Source organism: Pogona vitticeps, chromosome 5 (assembly GCF_051106095.1).
Source record: "Pogona vitticeps strain Pit_001003342236 chromosome 5, PviZW2.1, whole genome shotgun sequence".
NCBI lineage: Eukaryota > Metazoa > Chordata > Lepidosauria > Squamata > Agamidae > Pogona > Pogona vitticeps.
The window spans coordinates 148,871,780-148,898,490 of record NC_135787.1 but is presented as its reverse complement, the minus strand read 5'-3'; the positions used below and the strand labels follow the sequence as shown (position 1 = coordinate 148,898,490).

Here is a 26,711-nt window from a genome sequence, read left to right as displayed (position 1 = left end):
CATTGTATTCACAGCTGTTAGAGATCCTGAAGCAGCTAAAGCAAATGGCTGGTTTTTAAGCAAGTAGACAGTACAGCAACTGCTCTCTCATTAATTATCAAGGACTCGGGGGAAATGATGAGACACAGATGGCCAGCAGTGAAGCCTGGGCAGGCAGATAACATTTAGGAAACAGAAAGGCAGGACTTAAACACAAAATCTCATTCCTTTCAGTGGGAAACACAAAATATATTAAAAGGGCAGGGGGAATCTACTCCATAAGAATGTGACTTCACTGTTCACATAATACCCTTTAAACTTCTCTGCTCCTAATAGATTTGTCACCACTACTCTTGAGCTTGCAGTTCATTCTTTAGTTAACAGGGATTTAAAAAAAAACATGATACTGCTACTAAAGTTCATATGTTAAATCAGACATCAATATGGAGTTCAAAACCAGAAGCAGTAATAGTGGAATCAAGACTTACAATATTAAAATAAAATCATGAACTATTCTATTACCTGAGACCTGGGCTCAGAAACCTAGCTGATTAGTCTGAACTGAACCTCAGACAACTGCCCAATCCACTGTGCGATCACAAATAGCACAGGAACTTGGGGAGGGCCAAAACCAGAAGCAGAGAATCATGTTCAATCTTGATGATAAAGTTCCAATTTTCAAATCGGCCGGTGGGCATCATGACAGTGCAACCACCCTATATCTCACGCACCCATAGTTCAAAATAAAATGAATTGTACAAGCAACAACTTCTTCAGATTCAGTTCTGCTGAAACAACAATTTTTCACTGATCACTTTCATAAACACATATTTAATCCAAGTACCAACACTGTACATTGTTATTATGCAACTGGTCTGTCTTCTAACATCACATTTCTTTATACCTCAGGATAAAAATCAAATTGTTATACTAAATGGCAAATCAATTTTTCCCCAGTCTCTTGGTTCCTGCAGTCTTCTGTATGCTAAAACAAGAGGCTGTGTTGAGGCATCATCATACACTTGCTTTCCTACATGACCATTTCAAGATCAAAGAGTCTGAGCATTCTAACTAGTAAGTCTGACTTGAATTCTCCTTTTTTTGTCCTAATTTACTAACTAAAGTTGGAAAAGCTGCTTATTTGAACTGAACCCCCAGAATTCTACAGCCAACATGATTAGTTGACTACAATTGTAGTCACAGCCCCCCACTTAGCATGACCAGTAGCCATTTGGGGCGTGGATGTGGGCTGGGTTCTGTGACTTTTTCCAAAAAACACAGAACCCTATAATATACTTAAAAGTTTACCAAAGCTGTTTGTTGTTAGTCTACTGATACGAAAATGTTAGACCTTGCTTTAGGCAACTTTACTATCTTTCTAAAAATTCTGTTATAACAACAGGAAAAAAGAGGTGTTACCTATCTGCATCCACAGTCACATCATGAACTCCCCGTTGAATAACATCTCGGGAGGCAGCTACGTCTGGTATTCGGTTCAAGCTTCTTGTGTACAGGTTGAGCCCTCCATCTGTCATGTATCTGAAAATAAAAATACAACAAATCTGAAGAAAATGCCACCATATGGTGCTGCTTGCTTATACTGTAAAGTCAACATAGAACTGTGACAGAGCCAAAGAAAAAGATGAAGTTTCAGTTCTGTAGAATTTACAGTTCAAGGCATGGTTTCACAAACCTGTCAGTGTGCACCTCACTAAGTGCCAAACTAGACATAATGCAATAGACTCTTCCATGGTTTTAAAAATGTTAGGACTATTTTGGTACACAGGATTATGAAATATACAAAATATGTGTAAGCCACGTTTTGTATACGCGGATACAAAATATGTGTAGGCCACATATTTTGTATACATGAGGCCCCATGTCTAATCCATGGCATGTCCACTTCAAAAGATCAGCCTGTAGTGATGGAAAATCCCTTTCCTGCTTCTTCAAGTTGCTAATATATCTGATACAGGTACTTGTATGTTTTTTCCCCCATAGGCTTGGGATGTGATTTTAATCAGCTAAACAGTGTAGTAGGAAATAGCTATTCTCCCTACTAATGAAGAGGTGGTAAGTAACCTGGAGGGAAAAATATGGGTTATACCAGGTCAGGCTTCGTCCATCCTGTGAAGACCCTCCATGCAATGCCAAGTGGTACGTACAAAATGCAAAGGAGCATGTCCATAGATGGAGGACAAGTTCCTTTTACAATCAATCCCCCTCCTCTCATAGTCAACTTCCCTGTTTAGACAACAGTAGACATGACAGTGGATGGAGGGAGGCCAGCATGCACACACCCCCAACATTAAGTACTGTATTCATTTTATTTATACTCAAAATGACAAAATGACTGAGCAGGGCTTGGGGAAAAAGTTAAGAGACTGCTCTTCGTTCATTTGAAGATAGGCTCAGAGATAAAAACAAGAAAGCATCTTATGGTAACATGAAGACTAACAACTTAGGAACTACTGCCCCTTTCATCAGATGACCTAGAGCTGATAAAGTTGACTGCAATCCATGAAAACCAGTAATGCCAAATAAACCTTGTTAACCATTCATTCGTTCGTTTAGTCAGTTGTGTCCGACTCTTCATGACCCCATGGACCAGAGCACGCCAGGCCCTCCTGTTTTCCACTGCCTCCCGGAGTTGTGTCAAATGTTAACCATTAAAATGCCATAAAAGTATCTCTTGTTTCTGCTACAACAAATTACTATGGCAACCTTCCACCCCACCCAAGAAACAAGAAGTGTCACATTAACTGTACTAACTTCCTATATTTGTTAAGGCCTGATCTGCATAGAATATTGGTAAGCAAAAGACTACATTGCACATACCAGTTCACATGTTGCATACAGAGCATATGATTTGTATGCAGCAGGTTTGATCCCTGGCATCTTCAGCTTTGGTCTAAAACCATGAAGTGCCTCTGCCAATCAGTGTACACAGTAATGAGTAAGATGGACCAGGAGTCTAGCGTGCTTTAAGGCAGCTTCGTATCAATCAGAACCTTTTCCTGGGCAAATGGTTTATTCATGCCCTGTAAATGCATTTAATGTTTGTGTGTAAGGTTACAACACCAATGTATATTTTGGGTTAGGGCATGTGAGGTGTGTATTTAATCATCACAGGTGTCCATGGAATGCTTTATAGCCACAAAATAAGAGGTCACTGACAACTCTCTGCATTAACCTAGGGACATTAGATTCATAAGAAACAAATAAGAGATTAGCAACCATAGACTCTTCACTCACTTTTCATGTTTTGGTATTTGGATATTTATTGTATGGACCCTCAGAAACAATTGACTCATGAAAAAAAAAAACCAGGAGTGAAATGGATACTGTTTTCTCCACATACCCTGAACTTAGAAATCAGATGCAGAGAGTAGGTATGAAAGACAGGACTGTTACAATGGATACGCTATGCACACAGAATCCTGAGCCTAACCTGAACAGGGTCTGAAAAAATTATTTAAACAACAACGAATCTACTATAACCTCTGAAATCACCAGATTCTCATGGTCATGCTGGATGGGGGGAAAAAAGAGCTAAATTTGCTTTCCATGGAATATGAGATTCTTTCATCAAGTTATACTGTATTGTGTTTTCCACAGAAGAAGGAAAACGGGAACTGTAGCTTCTATTTCTGTAAAACTAAAAACTAGAGAAAATGAAGAGAAAAGCATAACCTAGACTTCAAGGTGTTTTGATTCTTATATGGCTAAATGCATTAGTAAGAGGTTGAATATATGAAACAGGCCTCACTTTAATCCTAATTACTGCTGGGTTCTCATCCCCAAGTGTTTAAAGTAATTAAAATGGGAATGAAAAAAGCGAAAGAGATAAGACTTGACATGCCTGAATGAAACATGAATTTTCAATACTCATTCATTTTTTTTCTTATTTAAAAGACCAAATCAGAAACTGCACTAAAAAATGTTCACGCCAAGAGCACTGCTCTTTCCTTCTATTTACTAAGCCATTCTCATTACAGATGTAAAAAAAGACAGTTTAATTTATTCTCCAAGGAGATAAACTAATTAATACATTTTAAAAGTCAAGTTTTAATCATAGTATGTCACAAGCAAAATACTCAAGAAAAAAACCACATACATCTGATGTGGTACCTATAAAGAGCTGTGTTGGATCAGACCAAAAGTTTATCTAAAGTAGCATTCTATGCTTACAGTGATCCAAGAAAGCCTATGGGAACCTCACAAGCAGGACACGAAGGCAACAGAATCTTGTCATTCATGTTCCCCAGGAACTAACAGGTATTAGTCATTGTGACTAATATTCAATGACAGCATTAATGAGCGTTCTCATATTATTTTAAATATTTTACAAAACCCATGCAGTTGCTGAGATATGTTTAGAATATAATATCAAGAAACAACAGAGTTCAATATAGCAGGATCTTCTGCTTTGGTTTGGTCTGAGTCCATCAACCAGGACCAGCTGGAAAACCATGGTTTAAAGAGAGGAAATGTAAAGCCATGATGACTATTTTAGGAGTAGAGGAGGAGATGGTGGAGGCAGCAACACATGGATACTTAGAGCCACACCGTTCCAATGATGTATACATCTATGTATACTCTTGCAATCTTACTACATAAGGACAAATCCAAAAACTAATCAATGACTGAACAAGAAGTTAGATTTGGATTTTTAGAAACCAATAATGACTTCATATGGTTTTTTAAGAAACCAATAATGTCTTTCTCGAGGCAAAAATGGATCTAGAACCAGACAGCTCAATCTTGCATAAATAACTCAATTTCACTGAGGCCTTATCCATGTTAAGCATGAATAGGGTGTTTGATCTCCCATCAAAAAGGATAGTGCTGCAGGCACATTTCCCAACTCCAAAGCCCCCGCCCCTCCCATTCTGAACAGGGACATGAGTTGATTGGACCTCCCTATGCTCTTTTGAACATGAGTAGAAACCTCCAGCCTCCTATTTTATCGGGGCTCTCATTTTCAAGTAAAACCCAAACAGATGAATTGCAGATCTTTCTGCTTAGTAGGTGCCAGGCATACTGGATGGGCCAGCATGAATGATGACCACTTACTTATTTTCTATTCAGTCATAAATGGATCAAATGTTTTGAATATCTCTATTTAAAATTCATACAAATTTGTTACTTTTCTTATCTACTGTCCTCCCTTTTTAATACATCCCAGCATTGGGTTTGGTATAAGCTTATGGGTCATTTCTATATCCATATTAGTTTCCCCCTTTCTCATTTGATTTCCCTCAGGTGTTTGAGGTCCTTTGACAATGCTGTGTTGCCACAACAAATGACAAGCCACTGACCAGTATTCTTGACCAGGTCTCTATACTGGAGTTAGACAGTGGAAAAAACATGGTTGGATCTACTGTGATCAGGAATTGCTTGGAGAGTGTAAAGCAGATTAAAAAGGAACTGGTATGTGCATCTGAGCAAGAGACCTCCTCAACAGTATTTCTGTATCCATGTAAAAAGACTCTTAACTCTAACCTTACACTCACACTCCCCTTTCTGCCTCTCCTTTGCATGCAACAGACAAATCCCCCCCCCCACAAAAAGTAGAAGAGGGGAACAAATAGTGTGTCTTTCTGTGCTTTCTTAAGAGTTCAATATCCTGAAATGGCTTGTTTAATAAGCACTTCATGATACTGGAAATGCAAAACGGAAGAAGCTTTGGAAGTTTTGACAGCTGTAAGGTTCGATTTCCATCCATTCCCAGCAATAACACATGCTGGGAATGGACTAAACTAGAGCAAACCAACCCACACCAAAAAAACAGAAGCAGGGGCTCAAAAAGGTGCAGGTTGTGATGCCCTGGAGCAAACTGGTCCGCTTGTTACGTGGACATCAGAAGAAAGAGTGGACCTATCCATCCCAGCAATACACCAAATGGGAACAAATGCCAGCCTAGACATGCCCTTTAAGTTGCAACCAGAGGAGGCCCATTGAATCAATTGAACTAATGAAGGAGTTCTCACCAAATGCCCACTGATTCAATGGGCCTGTTCTAGTTGAAGGTTACTCTAGTTGAAGCAACCAAATTTCAGCCATGGTATGGTAACAGACACTAGGAACAGAAAACAAATTACACAGAATGGCAGTGACATTTAGAGCCCTAATTGACTTGGGATCTCAACATTTAAAGGGATGCCTCTGTCCGTAAAATACCTGCCTAAGCACTGAGATCTCTTGAAGAGACTTTCCCCTATGGCACACAGCTGGGACAAATAATTTAATTTATTTTATTTAAAATAAATAATGTTTACCCCACCTTGACTCGGTGGCTAAATGACTGTAGATTCATTTTGAGGTGCTGGGTTGTTGATCTGAGTTCAAAGTTCTGTTTCGCTCAACAGTTGAATTATTTTAAATTGTTTTATAAGTCCTTTAAGGAAAAAAGTTTTCTTCTTACTGCCTGTACCTTGTCTTGAGATTGCCACATATAGGGCTAAATATAAATGTTTAAATAAATATATATGAAGAAGGAACTCTGTATCTCATGCAGTCTCTTGTTCTGTCTTAAGAATGTAAAAATAATCTAAGACACTAGGGAGAAATGCAGCATAATCTTACCAATAATGCTAGCTGTAGGGGAATAATACATTTCCAATTCTTATACAGGACTTCTCACCATACTTCCATACTTTTTAGAATAATGATGTCAGTATAAATGTTCTGAGCAAGTGAGAAAAAAAGATTTGGGACTGATTTTCTTTCATGAATAAATGTATTTCAGAGACTAGCCGGACACATTCTGAATAACTAAATAAAACATTTTTAAAGACATCTATGTAAGTAGTGAGGTAGCCAAGAGAAATCTTTTCTGCTTAAATATGACATTTACAATCAAATTTCAAATCATTCCTCAGACAGAGAAGACAACAAAAAAGAAAAATTGGACCTACTCTGTACAGATAATGCCATACCATCAGCGCAGGGATTCATGTATTCAGGTACAATGTGCACAATAAAAAAATCCTGTAGAAAAGATTTCTACTCAGATCTACAAATCAGATTGTGCCAGGCATGCAGGTGTAGAAAATCCATGCCCCAGTGCTTTTCCATCCTGTCTCTGGCTATACTCAACACATGATAGCCTCTTTTAAACACTTTCTCAGAGTGGTTCAGAGGATAGTTTCTTGTCTCTTGTCTATGAAATGAATCACAGAAATACTTGGCTAGTTTGCAGAGCATCATCTATTGGGTACCAGACAGAGTGATTTTTCTCCTCCAAGGGTGCTCAGTCAATCCTGGCATTATGGCAATTATTATCCTTACGATTTGTTACTCCTGTGGGTAGGATTACTTTTATATAATATAAACAGAATTTCCATTGTTTTCTTTCTAATTTTGTGTAGTTTAATTGTCAATTAAACTTTTACAGAAAGAGATCAAGGAATTTTAAAAGATTATAAAGAAAAAAAGGATGTTGTTTGCTTATCCATCTGCCATCTGCAGACAGCGAGGAACAGAGAACTTTTGTCTCTACTATTTCCTTGCGTTAGAATCACAATTCAGGCCTCTCTTGGTTTTTGGCTTATCCCACAAGCAAGAACAAATCTACCCATCTTGTAAAAGAGGAGAATTTAAAGCACATCTTCACTACCTGTGGCCCACAAAGTCACTGCCCATCAGTCAAGTAGGGTGGCTCATTCCTATATCCTCGAGGACAATGTCCCACATAAACATGGCAAAGAAAGGCCCTGTTCTGAATAACTTAACTCGTAAAGTATGATGTGAGATTCTGAACCATGATTTTGAACCATGCTTATTGTTGAGAACATCAATATGAAATAGAACATATTAGGCAAAATCGGGGTAAATTTAACTCCACCTTGTGTTTGGCATGGCTCTGGATTGAGAAATAAAAGCAAAAAGCAAAGTGTGCTGCTTATATACTGCTTCAGAGTGCTTAAAGCACTCTCTGGGCCGCTTATAATTTAATTATGCAGCCTACACAAATATAGACTTACCCACTGTTGATGTCATCAGCTCGCAGGCTCTTCCCAAGAATATCCCCATCACTCATGTAACCTCCAACGTCAATATCAGAGGAAATATCGAGATCGCTGTTTCCTTTTTCACTCACATCAATCTGGGGTATGTTCCCAAGGCGAGACACAGCTGCACGGCGAAGAGGTGTCGTATACATGAATCGAGAAGGGTCAGTATGGATGAATCGGCTAGCACCACTGCGAGGGTACCCTCCACCCAGGGAAGGAGCATCACCTGCCTGGAGACGAGGACTAGCTTGTCCAAGCCTCCAGGTCACTGGAGAGGAGCGACTCGTCAAGCCTGGAATGCTTCGCCCATTCACTTCGGTTGTCACAGTACTGTCAAATGTTGTCTCCAATGTGCTGTCAAGCAAAACAAAAACTGATGAACTGTGCTTTCTATACTTCTAGGTACAGGGGGAAAAAAGGCAGAATAAAATTGCACTTTAAAAAAAAGCTTATGAAAAATGAAGTCTATTTTTGAAGGCATCACACTGACTTATGTACACATTTTCTTGCAGTGCTGAAAGGTGGCAAAGAAATGTGTGTGTAAATAAATATATCAAGACCTTTCTGTCATTCAAGGCTTTATCACACTTTCATGTTCTTAATGGGAATAGGCTTTTAGATGAAAACATGTGAATATATGAAAAAATAAAATAGAAAATGAATTCTCACTGCATTCTAAATGGATTTTTAAGCCTTACAGTTATATAATCACAGAATCATAGAACAGCAGAGTAAGAAAAAACTATTTAATCCAGTCCCCTATCTGTGCAGCAAATCCACTTAATGTATCACTCACAAATGGCCATCCAACCTTCGTTGAAAACCCTCCAGCAAAAGAGACGCCACCACTTTCAAAGGGAAGCCATTTCATTCCTAAACAGCTCTTACTATCAGGAAGTTCTTCCTAACATTTAGTCCAAATTTCCTTGTAATTTGCATCCCCTGGGTCAAGAACCGCCCTTTACAGTAGTAGTGTCCTACTTTAGATAACACAGGCGTTCTTGGACTGCAACATCCAGCAAGCTCCACCACTAGCTGTGCTGGCTAGGATTCCTGGGAGCTGTAGTCCAATAACACCTGGGTTACCAAGGTTGGGAACCACTGCTATAAAGCCACAGAAAACAAGCTTTGTCCAGGTGCCATTTAACAACCATACCTCAAATATTTGCAAATAGCTAATGGTAATTGCACTGCCTCAAAATCTCTTCTTCTTGAGGCTAAAGGTAATTTCATTTCATTATAGATCTTGATTTGCAAACTCTTTACCATTTTGGTTGCCCTCGTTTGGATATGTTCCAGCTTGTTGATGTCCTTTATAAAGAGTGATGCCCAAGACGAGACCCAGTATTCCTGCTTAGGCTTGATCAATGCAGAATAGATCCCTTAGTCTGAATACTGCATTTCTGTTGTTACAGCCTAGCATTACATAAGCTTTCCCCCTATTTTCCTGTGGCCACTGCATGATACTGCAGATTCATTATTAACCTGTGGTCTACCATGATCCCTACATTTGTTTTTGTACATGCTATCAACAAACCAGTTACTACCCAATCCATATTTGTGCATTTGGTATTTCCTACTTAAGTCTAGAACTTTATATTTATCCCGATTGCAATTCATTTGAGTTGCTGTGACACAGTTCTTTAATATGTTAAGGTAACCATGAATTCTGTTTCAGTCTTCTGAAGTACCAGCTATTCCTCCCAATTTAGCGCCATCTGCAAATTTGATGAGCATCTGCTATACTCTTTCATCCAAGTCATCTTGACTTATTACTTCTCTTTAAGATAACAAGGAACCATTGTTAAGTGTTCTTTGAGTACTATCCCTCAACCTCCCTAACACTAACATTGTCTAGCTCACATTTTACCAGCCTGTCCATAAGAATATCATCATAGAGCTTGCTGAAAACCTTGCTGAAATCCATTCCAGACACATCTCATCTGCAGATTTCCTCTGATTTACCAGATTTAGAATTCTTCACTAGAGATATATAAGGAATCCAGTTTGCTGGATCCCCATCCCCACCCAAACCCCAGTTCTTCAATTTACACTACATTTGTGTATCAGAAATATGCACATTTCAGATCTTAGAAAATTGTGTCTAATGAAATACACATATGAAAAAGGTACACACTGAAAACTACATACACTTTCAGTGTAGTCAATGGTGGATGCTGAGAAATAGAAAACAATTAGAAAACTTCACAAAAATGCATCCATTTTAAAGTATGACTCAGTTCCTCCTTTTAAAAAAGTAGCATGGAATAGACTCAAAAGTAGGGAAAGGAGGAAGTCCATGGAAACAGACTTCAAAGAGGTGCATTTTCCTTCCAATAACCAAACTCAGGATGTCATTTGAAACAGCTGATCATGTCCATGGGGGAATAATTGTGACGAGAATCATTTGGAAACAGCAGGCTTGATGGGATAATACCTGTCCAAATCCATCCCATGACATGTTGGACATCCTGTCACAACTGGATGCCTTTTTGATGAACATATATACATCCAGCGTACATACCTATTTGGCACAATTAGCATGAAGAAAAAAATCTGGAAAACATCATCATGATTTGAGCCAATGTATGTTGGATCTTAAATATGCAGACCCCATTCATACCTGAACGCATAGAACTGGAAAATACCATGCATACATTCCAATGTTACCAGAGTGAGAAATGTGGAATGGCTCTATTTATCATAGGAAATGGCCATAACACAGCCAATGGTTTCCAAAAATCACAAGAGAGAAATTCCTTTTTATAAACTGTAAAGGCATTCTTTGTATGCACAAAAAAGTTTGTATATTAGTGTGACAACTGACAGACTTCATCTTCTTAGAAGAATCTACTGTCAATCTCATTGCTTTCTGCCAAAAGAAAATTATAGGCATTTAGCATTTCTATTGTATTCAGTGGGTTGATAGAGCTTTGAAAACCAAGGTGATATGGGCTTCTGTGCTGGACTAAAGATGAATCATAATGTCTGTCCAAATCTAGAAAACTCCCTAGTCACCATGAGGCAGATCGTCCACGCAGAGCCATACTACTAACTGATTCTCAAATAGGGATGGATGTATACCATGATAGGAATTTGACAACATAAACCATGTCTTACTGGTCTGAACATTTTCAAAATTCTAATAAAAGCTAACCAGAGAAATCAATAATATTTCATATGTTCATCTGAAACCCTATATAGGTTATTTTGAACAACGTTATCAGCAACAGACACATGGCAGCAGCTATAATTACAACACGACACAGTATGTTGCTGGCACTAAATCAAATTTTTGCTACCAATAGGTAGAATGGGCTTTTAAAAATGCAGATGGCTCTTTGATGAGTGAATTAGTAAAATATACCCAACTACAAATATGTAATTAGAATAAAGTATTTTGTTGGTGCTTTTTCATGATCTCAGAATTTAAACCTGCTTTGTTTTAACACATGCTTTGTTTCAACAAATGTGATCTCTAAAGATACTGAGGCAACAAGCAGAGTCATAAACATCATTACTCTAATTTGCTTGTTTGCTGCTCCCCCAAAATCTATTCTCTTCTATGGTGCCATATTGTTTCCACCATAGACTTTTAGCATTGTAGTCCCCAACTGTAACACACCACACACACACACACATATACATGGTGCTTATATACTTCTCCCTGTGCCTCCATAGGACAGGTTCCACTTTTTCCTTATCTTCTCTTTACATAGAGATGTTCTATATTAGTGCCAATTCTACTAAAACATGCTATGATGATGATATGGTATATACAGATGAAACAGCAGTATAATATGCTAGTTGATGCCATGGGATAGGGCAGTGGGCATAGCTATCACAAAAAAGACTTTAAAAGAATGCCCAAATAATAATAATAGCAGCCAAGATCCAATAGTATACTTTTGCATACAAAAAGCAATGGAATTTGGATTTATTTATTTTATTTATTATTGGATTTTTGTCCCGCCCTTCTAGACAAAAGTCTACTCAGGGAGGCTCACAATGTATTAAACACAAAAACAGATTAAAACAACATTTAAAATCTACAATAATAATATAGTCAAGATGGGAGAATAAACAGCAAAATCCAAGATCTAAAGGATCTTGGATTTCAGGCACGATGTTCTTTCCTTTTGTCTCCTTCTGTCTCTTAACAGCATCTAAAAGCTGTTCCAGTGGATTTCTAATCAATAGCTTTATAGGTCTCTTCCAACACTGTGGTTCTCTAAATCCTCCAAAATTAAGTTTTTATAGTGCTGGGGGCGGGGGGAGGAAGAAGGAGGCTGTCAGTTTTCTTAAAATGATCAAGATCTAGAGGATCTTGGATTACAGGCACGATGTACAAGTCAGCTTGTTTCGTGACCAAACTTGTCTCTGATTTGAATCTGAATTGTTTGAGGAATTTGTTTTCAGAATTAACAAATTTCCACATACTGTAGAACAGTGGTCCCCAACCATGGGCCTCCAGATGTTCCTGGACTACAACTCCCAGAAGCCTTCACCACCACCTCTCTTAGCCAGGATTTCTGGGAGTTGAAGTCCAAGAACATCTGGAGGCCCAAGGTTGGAGACCACTGCTGTAGAAGGAATAGAAAGAATACTTGCTAAATTCATTTTTCTCAATAGTTTGGGCTGGTTTGATACTTTGTGACACCATGACAAGGAATTTTAAAGCTCTGTAAGATTCCCTACCCTCCAGCCAAGAGCAAGACAAAAATCCTTCAAATGCTCTGTAATTTGGGCAAAATGTCTATGCCATCCTTTCTATTTTAGTAGTAAAACACATGTCATGAATAGGTAAGGACTGTTAAGAAAGATGTCAAATACATATCCGGCAGTTCACATTTTTAAAAACAACAACCATCTGAATTCTCTGAGCCAGGCAATTTTGTTGAAAAAATAGGAAACATTGCACCACAATGTGTACTCCATTGTGCAAAATATCATTCTGCCACTGCAAGAAAATGATCAAAAATCCTAAGAATCCCTGCCACAAGAAATAAGAAGTGAGAGGAGTATGAATTCTCAACCTTGCAAGGATGAGACAAGGCAGGATTCAAATCCCTATAAAGAAGCGAATGCCTACATAGGACAATTGTTCAGTCGTGTCCAACTCTAGGGGGTGGTGCTCATCCCCGTTTCAAAGCTGTAGAGCCAGCGTTTTGTCTGTGGACAGCTTCCATGGTCACATGGCCAGCACAACTAGACACGGAACACCGTTACTTTCCCACTGTGGTGGTATCTATTTATCTACTCGAATTTACACGCTTTCGAACTGCTAGGTTGGCAGGAGCTGGGAGAAGTGACGTCATGTGGATTCGAACTGCTGATCTTTCGACCTTGCAGCCCAGAGGCTTTGTGGTTTAACCTGCGGTGCCATCACATTCCATAGCCTGCATAGGACTTCTCCCAATTAATTTTGTTCATTTTTAAACAAATATTTACCATTGCTACAGAATTCTACAAATTCTGTTATAGTTCTACTAATTCCGTGAAACCATAACAACCACAGTTATGATAAACCTCCGCTTCTATGTGCTTACAAACATTTCTTTCAGAGCTTTCAGTTTCCTTAAATTCAATTAGTACAGTGGTGCCTCATATGACAACATTAATCCATTCCAGTGAAATCGCTGTAGAGCGAAATTGTTGCCAAGCAGGGGAAAAAAACCATTGAAACACATTGAAAACCGCTCAATGCGTTCCAGTGGGCTAAATACCTAATCGTCCAGCGAAGATCCTCCATAGGGAGGCCATTTTCAGGTGCCTCTCTTGCGAAAAATCCATCCTAAAAACAGCGGGTAGCCATTTTGCACAGCCGGCGGCAATTTTGAGAGCGGCCGACCAGCGGTTTCAAAACCATCGTTAAGCGAAAAATCGGTTCCCGAAGCAGGGAACTGATCATCGTTAAGCGAATTTTACCCATTAAAACATGGTGTTGCGATCGCAAAAGCGATTACAAAAACCTCATCATCAAGTGGATTTGTCATTTAATGAGGTAATCATTAAGCGAGGCACCGCGGTACTGTCCACTATTTTTGTAGTACCTTTCTTACCAGCCTTCTTCCTAAAGGAAAGGAAAAAGCAAAAATCCAAGTACATTTAGGGACCTGCTAAAGAGATAGTTCTGATGACAAAAATATTGGATGAACAAAACTACGTCCACAGGTTTGAGGTTTCTCTGTGCAAGGTGCCTTTCAGAAGTTTCCATCTGTGATGATTTATCATTACAGTATAATCCACCCCATTAGTAAATGGTACCTGTGGCTTATCTGAGTTCCTCTAAGGCTGGACATAGTTTCTTCCAAGTTTTGCCTCAGATCTGCTATATTCTTTACTGTTCTCATTCTTCTTGCTTCAGGATCTTCCCCTATAAAATCAAGCATACATAAATAAACCAGACAGTAATTTACAATGTGTTCATTCCAAATAAGAACGGAGACTTCCTATCATATCTAGATCCCTTTCAGTATTATACATATACACAGTAGACATTATTTCTGCAATACAAAACCCTTTAGATGGACTAAATTACTTGACAATACACACTGGATTTAGAATATACGAATATTCTCACACCACTCCTATCAAATAATAGTATACAATATTTACAAACTATAAATTAGAGATGTACGAAGAAATCTCACTGAATAGCTTTACATTTCTCTATGAATAATGCCTTTTCTTTTAGGCTTTAGATCCTAAAATATTCTCATTCCTCTTTCTCCACTGTTCCTGAAGATTACTCCCTCAGTATCATTCTCCTGTGCCTAAAGCGAATCAAGGTACATTCCTAGTGACTGATATAGCATTTTGATACAGAAATTCATCTATTATGGATTATTATTATTGTTCATCAATGTTGTAGTGCTTGCTTGCTGCAACAAGAATTGAGATTTGTTTGCACAGAAGGGCCAAATGTGTTTGCATACTTGTAAAACAGGAGAAACAGAACAGCAAGTATCCACATATGCAGAAGAAATTTAATCAATCCCTGTATTGATAAACTAGCATTTCATAATAGCATACATAGAAAATGAAAAACAATATGTGTATTTCAAACAACCAAGTGTGAAAGCTATGCTACTACAGATATGAACAAATCATATTAGCTAAGCTGAAGGATCTCTGATAAATTACAATATCCCACCTTTGATCTTGCTTCACTACAACACCCTGTATTAACACAGACAGTAGCTTGGCAGAAGTCTTCACAAGACCCAGATATAAATATGGAGTGTATAGTAATATGTGCTTATCAAATTCAAAAGATAAATAAAGTCTCTGATTCTAGTAACACAAATATCCTCAATAAGAAGAACTAAGCCTCTATTTAGCACTAATGGAATAAGTCTGTGCTCAGAGCTTTTAAATTACAGTACTTCAATGCCTAGAACTGGATATGGAACAACTAGAACTGGATATGGAACAACTGATTGGTTCTAGAACTGGATATGGAACAACTGGATGGAACAACTGATTGGTTCAAAATTGGGAAAGGAGTACGACAAGGCTGTATATTGTCCCCCGGCTTATTTAATTTATATGCAGAATACATCATGCGGAAGGCTGGACTGGAGGAATCCCAAGCCGGAATTAAGATTGCCGGAAGAAATATCAACAACCTCCGATATGCAGATGATACCACTCTGATTGCAGAAAGTGAGGAGGAACTAAAGAACCTTGTAATGAGGGTGAAAGAGGAGAGTGCAAAAAACGGTCTGAAACTCAACATCAAAAAAACTAAGATCATGGCCACTGGCCCCATCACCTCCTGGCAAATAGAAGGGGAAGATATGGAGGCACTGACAGATTCTACTTTCTTGGGCTCCATAATCACTGCAGATGGAGACAGCAGCCACGAAATTAAAAGACGCCTGCTTCTTGGGAGGAAAGCGATGACAAACCTTGACAGCATCTTAAAAAGCAGAGCTATCACCTTGCCAACTAAAGTCCGAATAGTCAAAGCTATGGTTTTTCCTGTAGTGATGTATGGAAGTGAGAGCTGGACCATAAAGAAAGCTGACTGCCGAAGAATTGATGCCTTTGAATTGTGGTGCTGGAGGAGGCTCTTGAGAGTCCCCTGGCCTGCAAGCAGAACAAACCTATCAGTTCTAAAGGAAATCAACCCTGAGTGCTCACTGGAAGGACAGATCCTGAAGCTGAGGCTCCAATACTTTGGCCATCTCATGAGAAGAGAGGACTCCCTGGAAAAGACCTTAATGTTGGGAAAGTGTGAAGGCAAGAGGAGAAGGGGACGACAGAGAATGAGATGGTTGGACAGTGTCACCGAAGCAACCAACATGAATCTGACCCAACTCCGGGAGGCAGTGGAAGATAGAAGGGCCTGGCGTGCTCTGGTCCATGGGGTCACGAAGAGTTGGACACGACTAAATGAACAACTTCAATGCCAGGAGTGGTCACAGTCACTCAGGTATAGTCAACAGTCCTGAGAATAGCAGTATGTACAGTCAAATTAGGGATTGTTACAACAAACATTACAGTTCATCACTTAAGAGGTCCATGTGAGTTTGGTTTGATTAGCCAGGGTTTTCTTTGCTCATTAGGCAGTTTGATGAGGAACTATCACAGCAAAGAACTGAAGCATCTGAGGCACTATAAAGTAAAGGCCCAACCTTCTACAAATTGCTGGCTTTATTATTTAAAGGTATTTTTGCCTGATTTATATACAGTATAAACATTGACTTTAGATTCTCTGCCAAGCTAAAGAAATTTCTACGTAGCTGGAGACCTGACATCCAAGCCTGAGAATGAAAGTAACACTAGATGTTCAGGTTAAGATGACAGAAAAGAAAGACCTGAAGGCCAAAAGAGTCTCCCTAGGAAATCAGACCTGGCATTTTATTCTTACAGAAGTCTTCTTCCATGCCCTATAAAACTGCAGGGTCAGAGTTATCTACTCTCCACTACCTTCTCCTTCCTAGGCAGAGCTGCAAGGAGACTGAAAGCATCTGCTTTTCTTTTTGAATTTATTGTGCCTTATCACTTGTTGCTTAGTAGCCCTCGCTTGCTTCAATAAACCATGATTTAACTAAACTACAGTTTGTCACTGTCAGATATAAGAACATTCAGAAACAGAAAAGAAAGCCTTCCCAGTTTTTTTTTCCATGTCCATACTGGAAGAAGAAAGGGAACAAGGAAATACGGGCTTGTTCACATGGTTCTAAACTGTGGTTTAGTCTTTCTCCCAAATCAGGCAGTTAATTAGAAATAAACAACATAGATGATATAAAGCAGCTATCTTCTGCATCTTCTACATTATGATAGAACAACCAGTCTACAAGGAATCTAATATACCAGGTGAAATTTTTTTCCCATCCAATTTCTAAACTGTATATACAAATACTCATGTTATTTGCTTGTGTTCCCAATTAAACAACATTTTTATTTATGTATAATTTATTTACTTCAAATATTTTTACTCCACCTTTCTCCAAAACAAGGACCCAAGGTGGCTTACATAAATAAAAATACAGTATTTAAAAGGTAAATATTTAAAAGCTAAATATACAGTAAGTATATAAATATTAAACAAGCATATTAATTTGCCTGAAATCTCATCCTTGGATGTAACTGAACTACTTTAGCATAGTTAGCAATATCCATACATCACACTCTTTTGTGCTTATATGACTGAAAGTTAGATTTGTAATGTTAAGGTCCATTATGAATTAGGTAGGGATAAATATTTGTTTAAAATATATTGGGCCAAAAAGTACTTTATACAGGAAGCTGGCACATAAGAAAGAAAGAAATTAAGATATATATCCTTTCTGGAGTGAATGAATTTCTACTGAGTTTATGCTACATGGTGCACTAATAAATCAAACTGACCAACCCATTTCAATGCATTTATACCCACCAGCCAATTTAAACTGAATAATGACAGTAGGCAATACATTTCAAGTGTCATGAACTTGTGTTTGTATCAATTAGAATTCGTCTCTTTTGCTTCCACTTTCCTGACCTGCTGTCTTGTTCCTGCATGGGCAACATCATCCATTTAACCAAGCTCTCATGAGCAGAAGAGGCAAGGATTAGCTGAAAGGATGGAGTCTCTGACTTCCATGTGCTTTCCTTCCCTTACAAATATCACACCTTGTCTTTCTCAAGTTACATGTATTGAATCCCCAAGCTCTTCTTTTTTTTGAATGAGCAAAGGAGCCCTTATTAATCAAAGATACATTAAAATTACCTTCCTGTTCTCATATCATGAGCAGTGAGCTTAAACTGGCATGAGCCTGAGAGCAGACATGTGGAAATTCACTATGCATTTGCAGGATGTTATGCTATTTGACCGGGCACACATGTAAATCAATGAAATTTGCCATGTCATATATGGATTTAAGTACACAGCTGTCGAAAGAGATTGGTGAACGACTATTGTTCCTTTCATATTTATTTCCAAACATCCACAGGAACATGGGTTGGTATTTCTTACTATATTACACGTTTCCAACAATATAAGTAGCATGAAAATCCATGTCTTATTTTCAGATTGGAAAAGTGAGGTGTTTGCAGCTGTTTAGCAACCATCTTCACTTCAAGCTGTTGCTTTCAAAACCAATACAAGAGCCAAACATGATTGCAACTGGTTCACTACAACTAAACAACTGTGTGATATAAAACATTTCTTTCTTGGACACAATCGCCATCAGTCATATTTGCATATATATCACAACACTAGTCACCTATCTGTGAAAACATGCCCCATGCTCCAGTTTCCATTATCATGGAAAGTATCAAAGACAGGAAGTGCTTCCAAGTCTTAGAATGGAACAGTGCAGTAACAAACACAGATGTTTTACCAAGCCCATAACTATATTCAAAATCTGCACAAACCATACCCTATAGATAGTTTTTGCTCCACTCTGAGTTTAAATAGAGATAGAGAATGGGGTGGGGTGTAGAGGGAGGGAGAGGACGGGAGAGACTTGGCCTCAGATGCAGGCACTGACTTCCAAAAATTTAATTATACAACACATACATACACACATTCAACACTTTCAACAACCTACATTTCTGAGTGAAGGAAGATGAAAAGTATAACCAGCTACAGAAAAATCCTTAGAAGCTCCTACGGCTGTGGATTATCAGTGCCTACAGTGCCAAAGCTTCACACAAAGCTGGTGTGTGAAGCTTTGGCACTTACAACGATACTCAAAGTCTGCATATATGGATGAGATTTCTGCAGGGAGTTTTATGAAGCCAGAGCAGAAAGTAGGGCATGGTACTGCCTAAATAAATCAAACCTTATTAAGTTTGCTGGTTCCCAGTATTAGCCTAATGAACTTGAAAGTGATCAGCAGAGAAATAAAGTATTAGTGAACAAAATGCAAAATAACTATATAGGTAACTTGCTTATGACTGTGCCCATACTGGATGAGGAACTTACATATGGAGGTGGGGAGAGTGTGGGAACTTTATCATAAGATCTTCCCCAAACTCAATAAAATCTAAAACCCTGCTATGATTGTATGGCAGTCCCATATATGTGAGTGTGTGCACATTTGCATGTATGTGGGTGAATCTATCCATATATATAGCTATACATTTTACAAACAAGGATGAATCAAATTAGTAAAATTTTACATCCTACCACTCCTAATTATTTCACAGCATCTTAGTGAAGATATGGACAATTAGCAAAATCATCTGTTGCCATCAGCGAATGCTTCATAAGAGCTTTCCCAGTGGCTTTCATTTATCGCAATCTCTTCCCACGAAAGAAAGGCAGTTTTGCCTTGTAACACTGAGCACAAACCTAATTGTGTCTCTTAAGATTACTGTCAACCAAGACTCTCCAGGGCAGATCAGCTACTGATTATAAAACGATTTGCCCAGGTCAAACAGAAGGGAACTTACCTATAACATCATTGTAAAGTACTTGCTCTAAGTCTCCCAGCATTGTTATTATAACATCCTCATCAAGCTGTGCGGTTCCCTCCCGTAAGCATCCTTCCTCCTCCTCCACCCAATTCTTGCTGGTGAAATTTGGCCGAAAGGGCACATTTCCATCACCCATCTTGCTCCTTTCTCCTGGACCACAGTCTTCTGTCGGATAACATCTAAGCCTTTGACTTGATTTTCTGCTTCCAACAGGTGGGAACTCTTCCATATCCCAAGATGACTTGTTGCTGGCATAGTAAAGGGAGTGTGCTGATTTTGATAGTGCTTTCGAAAGTGAGCCTCTGCTCCCAGGTTCTGTCCCCCTTGGATGAGGAACCTGGCTGGACTTGGAAGCATTTCCAAACCAGTTTTCTCTGTACGAATATCGCCGCTTTTCTCCTTCACTCAGGAGAGTAAGGTTCGTCAAAGATTTCTGTTTCCGCAGGCAAGCACCCCCATTTTTTCCATCCTTTCCTCTGAACACTGATAGTTCAGCAGGTCGTTGCATAGTTTTTAGCTAACGTTTGCCTCAAATGATGTTTCACATTTCCCAGATGCTCAGGAAGCAAGATCTTTAAGCCAGCATCAGAAGCTAGCCTGTCAGCAGCATGCGATGCACACACCATGCAGCTCTTCTCTCCACCAATACGGAAAGGCAGAGCTGAAGAATCCAGCGCACATGCTGCAAGTGAAGAGACAGGCACACTGGTTTTCTCTGCATTTATGTCGCTTTTGATGCTAAGCCAGTTCTTTGCAGTCCTGTTAATCTCCAGTACTTACAGTCTTTTTACTTGGATTTCCTTCACACGGAAGAGAGTTGATCAAACACGCTGCTCCAGCACAGAAGTAACTCTAAAAGTCAGCAATGCTTCCCTCTCTTCATCCAATCCTCAGTCTCACCAGATGGATGGGACTGCACCCTTTTCCTATAGCCACTGTATTCAAAAGTACAGTGCAAGTGCCGATAACCGTGCTTTCCCCACACTCCCTCACTAGATCATGACTGATTCCTGTTCCTGACACTTTACTTTAGATGGGTTGACAGAGATGCAAGAGCCACCAACAAGTCAGAGCTGAGTAAGAGCCAAAATTAATCAGCAAAGCAAAAGCTCGGAGGTCGCGGCGGGGGGGGGGAGCTTCTTTGCATTTTAGCATTCAACCTGCATTCTCAGATCTATGACTGCTCTGTGCTACTGCAGTAGATGCTGCCGGCTGCCATGGCAGCAAACAGCCTGGCAAATTAAACCAGGAAGACCCTAGCCTCTGCCCAGTTTTGCTCTGCCAAGGGTTTCAGCATAAAGTGTAAGCTAGCTGGATGCCCGAGCATTAGCTTCACCACAGCCTGGAATACTACCTTTCTTTCTTTCTTTCTTTCTTTCTTTCTTTCTTTCTTTGTAAGGTAAGATTTAAAAACGTTTTTCTTTCTTTTTTCTGTTTGCTATCTTCTTATGCTAGTAATTTCATGAATGGCTATCAAATTTTGCTGTGGGATAAATCATTTCAAGAAGAGAAATAGTCATTATTTGTGTTGTTTGTTTGGTGGAGAAGTGAATTACAGGGCAAAGCATTTTATTTCTTCAAAATAATTGTGTGCCTGAGATTTATACATTAAATAGTCGTTTAAAATACTGAAAGGAAAATGAGTTTTTGCAGTCTGCAGGGTAAAAGAAATTGGAATCTTGAGTCGGTAGAAACAGATGTATGAGCTGAATGCATGTTTTTTAAAATATATTCACAACCACAAAAATTGGAAATGAGTATTAATATCAAGAAGGTAGTTTTCCCAAAATAAAATCTTGTCATTAAAAATATTATTACAAATTGTATTTGCAAAAAAAAGGCATTAAAGATCATGTTTGAACGGATCCTTTGACAAACAGAAATCCTGTCTGCAATTGCCAGCATTCAGCCACGCCTATGGATAGTTAAGACTTCCCTATGTTTCTTCTGGTAGGTGAAGAAAGAAAACCAGCAGATCATCTGTACTTTCATTAACTCTTTTTGAAGATTTAAATAATTTCAAAGACACATTGTCCTGGTGGACTGTGATTTTCATAACCACAGTTTTCCAGAATGGAAAACCTGGATTAATTAAGCATTATAACAAGATAAAATGCTTAATTAATCCAGTTTAGGGTGAGGAAGTGGAAGACAGGAGGGCCTGGTGTGCTCTGGTACGTGGGATCACAAAGAGTCAGACATGGCTTAAAGACTAAAGAAAGGGGAAAATATGTTGTGCAAGGGTACAGGTAGGCTTTGTATAACTGATTCAGATAATTAAGTATAATGAAATAACGATCATAATTAAAAGCAAAACAAAACTGCCATAATAACTCTTCTGATTTTTATTTTAACAGGTGACATGATAAAGGAAAGAGTGGATAGTGTAATGTAAGACTGCATGCAAATCCAGACTGCCTTCGTTGCATGCTACTTTTACTAAAGAAAGCCCTTATACTGGCTGGCATAATAAACTTATTACTTCTTCAGTGTAAATGGTAAAGTTTAGTAATGAATTTCTCTCTGGATATTCTATATCTGAGAAAGCACATGAAGAAATAAATACATTTTACAATTAAAGGTCGTTGAAGTTTTCTTTCTTTGTCATACTTTGCAGCTTGATCAATTCAACACACCAAAAGCTCAGTCTTATGCACACCAGAATGTTTGTGGGAATGCAACATATATGCAAAGGACTAGCTTTTGATATTTTTCCTGGCACAGTCATATCTACCAAAGTTCACATTCACCCATAACTGATAAACCCATACGTATCAAACAAATACAAATACTTTTTTAAAAGTCAGTATAATTAAGATTTTAATATTCTGCTGCAAGCTTCTATTTTCCAACAGGAAAGAGTAGTGAATACAAACCAAGGACATTATTGCACACATACACATTATAGGACCCTTTTATTTTTACATAAAACAGCAACCAGGGGACAATTCCATGTGAAGAATGTTAGACCAGCTGAATTGAACTGATTTTCAACATCAATACAAATTCATATGAAAGAGATGTGAGAATGCTCTCCTCCTGAGCCCACACATTTATAATGCCATTTCAGTGGCAATGCTTTTCTTATGATGTTGACTCAACACATACAGTTCCTTCCATTGCAAAATTAAAAAATCTCTTTGAAGCACAATTTAACACACTGTGTTGCTGCAAAGAAAGGTGTGTGCTTTCAATTATTAGATGCATATTCTTACACATATTTTAGACTAAGGCAAAGTTAATAAATCTGTCTGCACTGTATATAATCTATGCAACCATATGTAGGTCGTGTGACAAAATGTTCAAGTAAGTAATTATATCCTATTTTGCATTCAACATAAGTGACAATGATTATGCTAAATAAAGCATATGATTACATATACAGTATTGCTTACACCTGAATGTACAACATAGAGAGCTTTCAGCCATTACAAATCTCTTCTAAATACTTAATTTTACATGACCTCTTGATGTATTCTATCCATCTGGAGTACTGACAAGTATATAGACAAGAAGGGGAAGATATACCAAGTGAATTTTATTTTGACCCAAATTATTTTGCCTGTAGACTGCATACATTCTAACGAAGACAAATGAATATTTAATAATTTGTGGTAAAAACTAAGAAAGATTACGTCCACCTATATTTGCAGTAACATGACCTAGTGTTACTAATTTGATACATCAGAAGACAGCTAAATTTCTGAGGGAGTAGCTATGTTGTCTCTTGCAGCCCCCCAAAATAAGCAAAAGATGCACATGGGTTTTCATGTGTATTTTCCTAACCAAGGCCTTCTTTTATCTCTAAATATGTAATTATTTACAGATGCCATACGTACAGCCAGTAGAATAGACAATACAATCAATTGAAGTAGGAATTAAGCAATCTTGAATACAAAGGAATAAGAGTAGAAACGGGCACAAATCAGAAAACCAGTGGTCCATGGTGGTTCACAGCTAACCACAGACCACCATGATCCCCCAGAAAAATTAGCAGGTTCATCGTTCATTTTTCTGGTTCATGCCTGGGAGAGGGTCCTACCTGCTCCTGATGCCTCTGCCTGTGTCACGAGCGCATGCTCAGTGGCAGTGGCAGACATCTGGCAGAGAAGCTGGACATTGCCTCTAAGCATACACCTGCTGCCCAGCTGACAGGCAGGTGCAGGCTCAGAAGCAGCAGCTGGCTCCTGTCAGGGAAGCTGGGACAGCTGATTCTGATGATGGCACCTATGGCAGCAGCAGTGGCGGTGGCAGGAGCAGAGAGGCACAGGAGATGGGGGCAGTGCGAAGGAGTTGGGCAGGCATCCTCTTTTGCCAAAGAAATTAAACACAAGGGAAAACAGCTAGGTGTTTCATGTCACTTTTGCAAAACAGGATCCCTGAACTGGATCGTGAAATGAACTACAAACCAGCCCAGTTCATTGGGTTTTTTGGTTCGTAGTTCATTTCGTGCCCATCTCTAAATGAGTCAGAACTTTCTCACACTGGGAGAAGCTATTGCTGTTGTTTTCTTGTTAAGTCATGTCCGACTCTTCGTGACCCCATGGACTAGAGCACGCCAGACCCTCCTGTCTTCCACTGCCTCCCAGGGTTTGGTCAAATTCATGTTGGTAGCTTCGGTGACACTGTCCAACCATCTCATCCTCTGTCGTCCCCTTCTCCTTTTGCCTTCACACTTTCCCAACATCAGGATCATTTCCAGGGAGTCTTCTCTTCTCATGAGATGGCCAAAGTATTGGAGCCTCGACAACAGGATCTGTCCTTCCAGTGAGCACTCAAAGTTGATTTCCTTCAGAACTGATAGGTTTGTTCTCTTTGTAGTCCAGGGGATTCTCAAGAGTCTCCTCCAGGACCGCGGTTCAAAAGCATCAATTCTTTGGCGGTCAGCCTTCTTTATGGTCCAGCTCTCACTTATTTATTTATTTATTTATTTATTCAATTTATATGCCGCCCAAACCACCGCCCAAACCATAGCTTTGACTATGTGGACCTTTGTCGGCAAGGTGATGTCTCTGCTTTTTAAGATGCTGTCTAGGTTTGTCATTGCTTTCCTCCCAAGAGGCAGGCATCTTTTAACTTCATGGCTGCTGTTACCATCTGCAGTGATCATGGAGCCCAAGAGAGTAAAATCTGTCACTGCCTCCATATCTTCCCCTTCTGTTTGCCATGAGGTGATGGGACCAGTGGCCATGATATTAGTTTTTTTTATGTTGAGCTTCAGACCATTTTTTGCACTCTCCTCTTTCACCCTCATTAAGAGGTTCTTAAAATTATCAAGGGGAACCTTTACCTTCTACCTTTAATACTTCCTCATTTCCTGCCATCAGAGTGGTATCATCTGCATATCTGAAGTTGTTGATATTTATTCCGGCAATCTTAATTCCGGTTTGGGATTCATCCAGTCCAGCCTTTTGCATGATGTATTCTGCATACTGTATATGTTAAATAAGCAGGGAGAGAATATACAGCCTTGTCGTACTCGTTTCCCAATTTTGAACCAATCAGTTGTTGCATATCCAGTTCTAACTGTTGCCTCCTGTCCCACATATAGATTTCTAAGGATCAGGCACTCCCATTTCTTTAAGAACTTGCCATAGTTTGTTGTGGTCCAAACAAAGGCTTTTGAGTAGTCAAGGAAGCAGAAATAAATGTTTTTCTGAAACTCTCTGGCTTTCTCCATAATCCAATGCATGTTAGCAATTTGGTCTCTAGTTCCTCTGCCCCTTCAAAATCCAGCTTGTACTTCTGAAGTTCTCGGTCCACATACTGCTGATGCCTACCTTGTAGGATTTGGAGCATAACCTTGCTAGCATGTGAAATGGGTCCAATTATACGATAGCTGGAGCATTCTTTGGCACTGCCCTTCTTTGGGATTGGGGTGTAGACTGATCTTTTCCAAACCTCTGGCCACTGCTGAGTTTTCCAAATGTGCTGGCATACTGAGTGTAGCACCTTAACAGTGTCATCTTTTAACATTTTAAATGGTTCAACTGGAATGCCATCACCTCCACTGGCCTTGTTGCTAGCCAGGCTTTCTAAGGCCCACTTGACTTCACTCTCCATTCAGGATGTCTGGCTCAAGGTCAGCAACCACACTATCTAAGTTGTCCAGGACATCCAGATCTTTCTAGTATAATTCCTCTATGTATTCTTGCCATCTCTTCTTGATGTCTTCTGCTTCTGTTAGGTCCCTACCATTTTTGTCCTTTCTCATGTCCATCTTTGCACAAAATGTTCCTTTAATAGCTCCAATTTTCTTGAACAGATCTCTGGTTTTTCCCTTTCTATTATTTTCCTCTTTTTTGCACTGTTCATTTTAGAAGGCCCTCTTGTGTCTCCTTGCTATTCTTTGGAAGTCTGCATTCAATTTTCTGTAACTTTCCCTATCTCCCTTGCAGTTTGTTTCCCTTAAGAAGCTGATGATTAGAGCCACAATCAGCTCCAGGTCATGTCTTTGCTGACTGTATAGAGCTTCTCCATCTTTGGCTGCAGAGAACATAATCAATCTGATTTTGGTATTGCCCATTTGGTGATTTCATGTGTAGAGTTGCTTCTTGTGTTGTTGGAAAAGAGCGTTTCTGATGACCACCTTGTTCTCTTGACAAAATTCTATTAGCCTTTGCCTTGCTTCGTTTTGAACTCCAAGGCCAAACTTACCTGCAGATCCTTTTATCTCTTGACTCCCTACTTTAACATTCCAGTCCCCTATAATGAGAACATATTTATCTGGTGTCAGTTCTAGAAGGTGTTGTATAGAATTGGTCAATTTCAGCCTCTTCAACATCGGTGGTTGGTGCA

At 39.1% G+C, this 26,711-nt stretch overlaps 1 protein-coding gene and 1 long non-coding RNA gene across 12 annotated transcripts in view; one reads left to right on the top strand and one right to left on the bottom strand.

Annotated features, from left to right (window-relative positions):
• Nucleotides 1-26,711, bottom strand: part of NAV3 (neuron navigator 3) — a 630,491-nt gene that overhangs the window by 118,277 nt on the left and 485,503 nt on the right. For 10 of the 11 annotated variants that reach the window (XM_073000344.2, XM_073000345.2, XM_020804110.3 and 7 more), the window contains 3 exons: nt 14,265-14,373; nt 7,968-8,351; nt 1,399-1,518 (listed from right to left, as the gene is read on the bottom strand). In XM_073000344.2, the coding sequence (XP_072856445.2) occupies nt 1,399-1,518; nt 7,968-8,351; nt 14,265-14,373 (613 nt within the window). Of the gene's footprint in view, nt 1-1,398; nt 1,519-7,967; nt 8,352-14,264; nt 14,374-19,889; nt 20,948-26,711 lie in introns of those variants that run through there. The other variant, XM_078376940.1, reaches the window with a different exon arrangement.
• LOC140707358 (uncharacterized) lies at nt 21,276-22,493 on the top strand. Its single transcript, XR_012087361.2, has 2 exons — nt 21,276-21,312; nt 22,271-22,493. It is a non-coding gene; the product is annotated as an uncharacterized LOC140707358 (long non-coding RNA).